The sequence below is a fragment of the Bison bison genome, unplaced genomic scaffold (genome assembly GCF_000754665.1).
Source record: "Bison bison bison isolate TAMUID 2011002044 unplaced genomic scaffold, Bison_UMD1.0 scf7180017851711, whole genome shotgun sequence".
NCBI lineage: Eukaryota > Metazoa > Chordata > Mammalia > Artiodactyla > Bovidae > Bison > Bison bison.
Window position 1 is genome coordinate 114,143 of NW_011482284.1, and position 7,883 is coordinate 122,025.

Consider the following 7,883-nt stretch of genomic DNA (forward strand, 5'->3'; position numbering starts at 1 on the left):
GCTTCCCCACGGCAGCCTGGCACTGGCTGGCTCGCACTCACCGGCGTCCTCCTTGTGTTGCTGTAGGCAACAAGCGACCCATTCATCAGCGTCCCCTCGAGGCAGGAGCCAGTGGCCGACAGTTTCCAGGTAGAGTGTACTGCTGACTGCTGAGCAGAGTAGCTGCCCCATACCCCAGGGAGCGCCAAGTCCCACCTCGTGGTCCTGCTCGTGGTCCTGGACTTCCCCCTCTCCGTGATGCCCGGTGGCCATGCCTCCCTGCACCTGCCTTGATCATGCACACATGGCTCCCATCTCAGGCTGCCAACTTCCCTCTGCAAGTTGGCTGATCGAGACACAGTCCTTCAGGGTCTTAAGTTTTCTGGGCCAGGGAGAAGAGTTCTCAGCTGGGGGTGGAAACAGATCCAGGCCACATTGGCCTGGCCCCTCAACTCTGTGGTCCTCCAGGGTTTCTGGGGGCAGTGATTCCCCAGGGGTGTTTCCTGGTGGGAGAGTGTGGGGTTTCTGCCTCTCTTGCTGTCCTCGTCCTCAGTCACTGCTCTGCGGGGCCCGGTTGGCTTTCGTTCCTCGATACGGCTGCCTTTTGCATCGTGTCTCAACAGTACCTGTCTCCACAGAACCCCCCCGTTCTCTCCTTGTCTGAGCTGTCCAAGGCCCCTGTCCACAATGGGCTCTCCACACCACTGCCCCCATCGGAGGCCTCCAGCTCCCGGCTCTCCCCGCCTAACGTCTCTGCCCTGCTGGACATCTCACTGCCCGGCCCCCCTGAGGACGTGCTCTCGCAGGGAGAGCCCGCCACACACATCAGCGACTCCATCATCGAGATTGCCATCAGCTCCGGCCAGTATGGTGAGCCACAGGCGCTTCTGCCAGCCTCCCAGACTCAGTTCCCGTGGGGAACTGACCTCCCGCCTGACTGCCGCCTCTAGGCACCTTGTCGTCCGGCTCAGCTCTTCTTATGGTCGTTGAGCCTCTGCATCTTTGAGGCACCGCCAGCCTTGGTGGGGGCGGCACTGGCATACAAGGCCCTTGCAGGCGGGACCTGAGCCATGGTGGTCTGGAGTAACTGCCCGGGCTTTGGGATACAGAGGGGCTGACGTGGCGTCTCTGGCCTGGGGATCAGGCAGGCCATCTCATCGGCTCTGAACTGGGGTGATGCCTGTTGGCTGGCAGGTTCTAGGAGGCGTTGGGCTGGTACCTATGGGCTTTGGCTCCCCAGCTCCCGGAGATGGCGCCACAGAAGGCAGTGTGGTTGGCACCTGCTGGTCAAGGCCAGCCATGGATTCAGAGCTGAGTCAGCAGCTGGCAGCACGTCACCATGGGCCAGTGACCAGTCCCTTTGAGTGTGTTCCCCTCCCTGGGGCCTTGGGGACACGAGGCAGCTTGCAGGGCTGCTGTCGGCAGCAGCAAGAGGGCTCAGGTGCCGCCTTAGCATGGGCCGCCTCTGTTGTGGCCAGTGTCCATGTCTGATCATGGGTGTGTGTCCCGGCTGTTGGGGGGCCCTAGTTGGGTCCTGGGTCTCCCAGCTCAGCTGGACATGCCGTGCTCCCTCAGCCATTCACCCCACGTGGTGTCTGACCCCAAACTTTGGTCGACAGGTGAAGGAGTTCCTCTCTCTCCAGCAAAACTGAATGGCAGCGACAGTTCCAAGAGCCTGCCCTCCCCGTCCAGCAGCCCCCAGCCAGACTGGATCGCCTCTCCCACCCACGACCCCCAGTGGTGCCCTAGCGACCCCACGGACTCGTCACTCAGCAGCTTGTTTGGTGAGTCTAGGGGCACCAGGATGCACAGAGCTGGCATCTGGACAGCCCCGGCACTGGGTGCTCGGATATTGGGAAGGAGGTGTTAGAAGACCCATCAGCTTCCATCTCCTACCCAGAGGCGCTCCCGTGGCAGGTCTGGGACCTGCACACTTTGCATTTGTAGAGCGTGGCCAGGGTGTGCACCCGGCTCGGAGCGGGGCAGGCTGGACCCTGGCAAGCCAGGCCAGCACCAGGGAGGGCACGACACCTGGCAGCCCAGAACAGACAGGGGCTCTGGTTTGGGTGGCACTTGGGGCTAGTCCTCTCACAAGTTCTCTGCTCAGAAAGTCCCAGGGAGCAGTGCAGAGCCCACGTCAAAGGGAGATCGCAAGCCTGGAGTTGTGTGGAGGTGGGCGTGGTGGCCTCGCTGTGGGCGCGGCAACCCCCCAGGCTGTGGTGGGCCCTGCAGGGCTCCCCACGCACGGCAGGGCAGGTGTGGCCTGACACCCCAGCCGCAGCGCCGAGTTGCCTGGGGGGCCCAGGCCCAGCTGCTCAGACCCCTCCCTCCTCTGTGCAGCGAGCTTCATCTCCCCGGAGAAGAGCCGGAAGATGCTGCCCACCCCTGTGGGGACCAGCAGCGGCACCTCCCTGCTGGGCCCCAGCCTGCTGGACGGGAGCTCGAGAGACTCCTTTGTGTCCCGGTCCCTAGCCGACGTCGCTGAGGTGAGCGCCTGTCCTCACCCTGAGTCTGAGCACTGGCCCCCACCCCAAATTTGCCAGGCCCCTGCGCAGAGTGCCAAGTGGGGCCTCTTGGGGCCGGGCACTGCTGCAGGCCCTGAGCAGACTGGTCAGAGTCCCCATCCTCGTGTGGCCGACTGTCCGGTCTAGCCGGGACCAGATCTGCCCACAGGACCCCAGCCTGATGCTGGAGGCCCCACTGTACACTCGGGTCTCCACCTCCACTCTGCCTCACTCGCTGTCTCCTGCACCATCTTTGCTGATTCTTCAACAGCTGGCTGCTCCCACAGGGCCTGTGCACTTGCTATCCCTTCTTGCAGGCATGTTTCCCTCAGGTCTTTACACAGCCCGCTCCTGCACTTCTGCGCACATCCTGCCTCAGAACGCCCGTGTCACACACACCCATGCAAACTCCCTCCTCCACTTGCACCTCCTCCAGGCAGCCTTGGAGTAGAACCAAGCTGCTGCTCCCTCTCTGCCCCTCTGGCCACTGACCATCCTCCCAGAAGTCTCATGTGGGTGGGGTCCTGCCACTCTGACCTGACTGCCGGGCAGTGGCACTTGTTCACAGAGTGAGGTTCACAGTGACGACCCTGTGGTTGTGATGTGGCTCCTGGGGGGACTCTAACCCTCACCATGGAGGGGCACGCACTGCAGTCTGGCCATGGTGTCCAGCCACCTGCTGACAGGCCTCCCCGTCCCCGCAGGTTGTGGACTCGCAGCTGGTGTGCATGATGAACGAGAACAGTGTCGACTACATCTCCCGCTTCAACGACCTGGCCCAGGAGCTGTCCATCGCCGAGCCCGGCCGCCGGGAGGCTTTGTTTGACGGCGGGGGAGGTGGCCCCCCAGTCACGGACCTGTCCCAGTGACGGTGCCTCGTGGTGGGGGCAGCTGGGGGCTGCGAGGGTGGTGGACGGGGTTGGTGGTCCTCAAGTGTCCGGGGGAACTGTCTTCAGACGGGAGGAAACACAGGTCAAGTTGGGACTCCCTGGAGACAGTCTGAGCAGAAGCATTTCTGCACCCAGGACGTGTGACGTGCACACAGCCCTGTCCTGCCGGCCAAGGAGACGGGCCAGGACATGCGGAGTCCGGCAGGGGCAGCGTCGGCTGTGGCTGTGGCGTTGAGCCACCCGTGGCAGGGGCATGCGTCAGGGCCTGTACAGTGCCCATACTTCCACCTTGGCGGTTGTGTTGGATGTTTAGGGGTTTTCTTTTCAAAAGGAAGGAGCGTTGGGCCTGGCTTTTGTTGTTCTGGCTTGGGGAGCTGTGACTTCCTGCTCTCTGCAGGGAGGCTCCAGGCTGTTGCTGCCTTCTCTGCCAAACCTTGCCATGCTCCGGTGGTCCTCTCTGCGGCTGGAGGACAGCTGGGTGTGGCCTGGCTCTGCCTGGTGTCTGCACCGTGACACAGCGGACACTGTAGGGGACACTCCGGTCACAGGGCAACAGAGGGTCCTGGGCAGTGTAGCGAGTGCCGTCTCTTCAGAAATCCTGGTCCTACCTAGTGCTTCCCTCATCTGGGCTTTTGTCCTGGCTGACTCAACAGGACAGGGAAGAGAATCATGTCTTGCTGTGGGCTGTGTGGACTTCTTGCTAAGCTGGTCAGAAAATGTTTTGCTTGTATTTTAAAATGAGTTAGACGGTGGAGACATTGGAAGAACAGGTCCCTGCTCAGTTGGTTTCTTCCCCGCATCCATCTGTAGGTTTCTTCTTGGTGACCTGAGACATTGTTTCTCTCACTGGGGGATCCCTGAGCACTCTTTTGACTACAGATTAGACCTTCCTGATGACCTTGACTCTCGGACACCTTCCTCCCTGGCGTCTTGGACAGATGCCCTTTGCAGGGGAAGTTCTCTCTTCCTCCTGTGGACGTCAGTGCAGAGTATGCCCAATTCACGTATACAGTCCTTTGCTTGCACTTTGCCTCATGGTCTCCTGTTTCTCTTCCTTCTTTCTGTCCCTTCCGGAGTCCAGGTAGAGATCAGACATCAGGCGCGGTCAGAGTGCGCCGAATCCACCTCCCTCTGGTGTGCTCCTTGCGCCGCCTTGGGTGACCAGCAGGGAGTCCAGTGTCCCAAGTTTTCCCCAGTGAAGCTAATGGGGCTTCTCTGCCTTCTCGGACTCGGTGGGCCCAAGGTGCAGACTGCCCTCCAGGCACACCCCTTGTGGGTAGGCGCCAGTGCTGTGGTGCTGGATTCCCCACCCACCCACTGCCCACCCTCCACCTGGCAGCCGCAGTCAGTGTGGCTTCCTGAATCCGGCCCAGCCCACCCTTGTTTGTGTTTGTCCCCTCGCCTCCCCCCAGCTCGCTGTGGACCTGCAGCCTTCCCAGCCAGCCTGGCCCCTCTGGCTCCTCCCTTGCCCTTGAGACGAGTTGAGCCAGTACGCGAGGCAGAGCGGAGGGTCCTCGGCATGTGCCTGAGGAGGGGCCACTTGATCACACTGCCTCCCCAGCTCCCTCCTGCCTCTCGAGCTTTCCCAGGGCTCCAGCCTGCCAGGGGTCTCCCTCTTTCAGCTCTGGATCTGGGCACAGACATCAGAGGAAAAGCCTCTGTAGGCAGCTACTCTGGGCTCTTGAGAAGAGTCCCAAGCCCCTGGAGGTCTGAAAGAAAGGGGCGTGGCACCACTTTGTGAAGGGAGACAGACAGCAGTATTTGAGTCCACAGTCTCTCTAAATTAGCTTGTGTTTTGTGATCAGTGTATCAGCTTCTTGAAGTTAGCATCTTATCGAGCCAAACAAGATCAGGTCTGTCTCTGGGCATCTGACTCTGCTAGATCTACAGTGGGCTGGGCTGAGGTTAGGCTACTACCAGCTTTCTCCTTTCCCCACTGTCTGGGACCAGCGATGCCAAGTCACGTTACTGCACCCATGGTGGGGGCAGTGCCCAGTGGCAGCATGCCCCGTGCTGGGGACCATAGAGACCCAGGCTGTTCATCCATCAGGGGGCGCCCCGAGGCGGTTGGTGGGGAGGTCAGTACCTGTCACCTGGTGATGTCTAGCATGAGGAAAGCTCTGGAGATTTGGATAAGCCTTTGTCAACCCTTTACTCAGCAGCACCTCCCACCTGCGTCTCTCGAATAGACTCCTTGTGGGCGTAGCTGACTGGCCAGTGTCTGCAGTGGGGAGGTGAGTTCCCGAGGCGAGGATTGTCTCTTCTCACCTGTGAAGCTGACATGATTCAGAGAATGCTGCTTCTCTAGCAACCAGACAGCTGTAACTGTTTGCTTGCCATAATAAGGGAAAATGGTGTCATATGTAGCATTAAGACGTTGGATGCATTTTCTCCCAGCCTAAATAATTATATATGTATACAAATAAGCAACTGTTACATTCAAGGCTGGGATTTTTCAAAAGACCCAAGTGGAGAAGCCTCCCACTTCCAGCATCTCCCTCTGCCTTTGCAGTGGAAGGTGTGATTGTCTCTGTCTGCACTTGTGGCTGCCTTTGTGTGTTGAAGTATGTTGTGATTAAGACCAGGTCAGTCTCAGAAAAGCCTTTCCCTCATCACTGACGTCATCAGGGATCTTTCTGCTGGCTCGTCTACCCTGAAGAGTGAGACTGAACAGCCCCTGCCTCTAGGCAGTTGTTTTTGTCTTGCTTCTTCATTGTGAATACTCAAGTGATGAGCAGCCCATTCTTCAGAAGGTAGAGAGGCCAGCTGAGGGTCCCCTGTGTCTCCTGGGTGTAGAGTACTTGCTCAGGGCGGAGGGATATTTGGAACCCTTTCATGGGCTGATCCACTCGCTTTCCTGCATCAGTCCTGTTCTCCATTTTGTACCGCAGCCTCATTACTGGTGGTGTCTCTTCAGTTTAATAGCATCTTTAGCTCAGTCACACCGCTGAATCTAAACATGTGCAAAGAAAGGCCACAGAATAAAAAACACTTGAAACAAATGGGAGAAGGAAAATGCCAGTTGCTTTTTTTTCACGTTGAAATCTATCCCAGGTGCATTTAGGAGGAAATATGGCACTTTTGTCTTAAGAAAAACCCAGAGCAAATCTTTCCTGGCTGTCAGACAAACTCCTAAGCCTGCAGTACCTTGTATGTCGTGTGAGGGGAGCAAGTCCTGGAAGCACTACAGCAGCCCGCCCTGCTGTTCTGTAGCAGGATAGCCTGCTCCCGGGCTTCTGGGAAGCAGAGATTATTGCTGTTTCTTCTAATAATCGTTAAGCCATATCATCTAAAGTTTTCGGCTTGTTTGAGATGTGAATTTGTTTTATAGATTATAAATATACAGTGTATGTATAAAGCAGAATGCCTGTCCTTCCTGATTATTTTTTGTACCATATTGTAAATTATATTATTTATTCTTTACCAATTTGGGGAATAAAAGGTGTTTGGTTATTTAATATAATAAACAAAAGCTGTTAAACTTCTTATGTTTAAATTTCCAGTTGAACTTGTAAATCTGTTTTTATTATTGTGCATAAATACAATACTAATACTTGGTCTAATAATTACTGTTTCTGCTTTTTTCTTTTTAACTGTGCACTCTGCAAACAGCCCAAGTGGCCATCATCCGGTGTGATCTCAGAGGAATCGATGGACTGTCTACAGTGTAATTTAGAAACAACACCGCTGAATGTATTTTATTTTTGTTTTTTCCAACTAGGAATCAGCTGCACGCTTTATCCCTTGCTTCCCATTTCTTAGTGTTCTTGCCCCCGCGACGTGCAGGACAGAGGAACTGCTGTTCCGTTTCCTTTAGCCATGTATCCACGTGCCATTGACTGACTCGCGAAAACCAGGCTTCTCAGTATAGTCTGGACCGTGCTCACATCGCCTCTCGGTATGGAGGCCGCCGGGTGCTGCGGGGAGTTTTGGCAAGGTGCCCGGATAGAGTCCGACCCCGCCCACCTCAGGGAGCGGGAGGACCATCCCCTTCGGCTTGCTACCCAATGGCGACGTCCGGCTCCGTGAGCGACATCTACTTTTGCCAATCATCTGCGGGTCTCCGCAAGCCTTCGTCTTATGAGGCGGAGCCCGACACCGCGATAGGCTGCCGCTGCTTGACTGACGTCGGCGACTCCCAATTGGGACGAGCAGGCGGGTCTTTGACCGCGCGGGGCCGGGCGGGAAGGACGGCGCGGTGGACTGGTGGCTCGGAGCGGCGGGCGACATGTTCCGGGCACCAGACAGCGAGGGCGGCCGGGCCGGCCCCAGGTGCGGCGCGGGTGTGGGCACGGTCACGTGGGGGGCGTGCGGGCGGCGGTGCTGCCGCGGTGAGCTCACAGAGCCGGGGCCTCCGCGGCCAGTTGAGGGAGGTGGGCGCGGCCGCGGGAGGCCTGAGGTGCGCCTCTCCGCACCCCGGTCTCAGCACGCGCCGCTTCCTGGGCGGGCGCGCCGCAGACTCTGGCAGAGCGGTCTGCAGCGGCGGGGCGGGCGTGGCGGCGCGGCCGGG

General features: G+C 58.2%; 2 protein-coding genes across 2 annotated transcripts in view; both read left to right on the forward strand.

Moving 5' to 3' along the window:
- Positions 1-6,939, forward strand: part of CRAMP1L (Crm, cramped-like (Drosophila)) — a 43,415-nt gene extending 36,476 nt beyond the window's left edge. The window contains exons 19-23 of the mRNA XM_010851309.1: positions 67-129; positions 618-849; positions 1,599-1,763; positions 2,320-2,465; positions 3,188-6,939. Of these exons, the coding sequence (XP_010849611.1) occupies positions 67-129; positions 618-849; positions 1,599-1,763; positions 2,320-2,465; positions 3,188-3,352 (771 nt within the window). The 3' untranslated portion in view covers positions 3,353-6,939. The remainder of the gene's footprint in view (positions 1-66; positions 130-617; positions 850-1,598; positions 1,764-2,319; positions 2,466-3,187) is intronic.
- Positions 6,940-7,556: 617 nt separating this feature from the next.
- HN1L (hematological and neurological expressed 1-like) overlaps positions 7,557-7,883 on the forward strand; it is a 12,974-nt gene continuing 12,647 nt past the window's right edge. Inside the window, exon 1 of the mRNA XM_010851271.1 lies at positions 7,557-7,645. Coding sequence (XP_010849573.1) covers positions 7,602-7,645 — 44 coding nt within the window. The 5' untranslated portion in view covers positions 7,557-7,601. The remainder of the gene's footprint in view (positions 7,646-7,883) is intronic.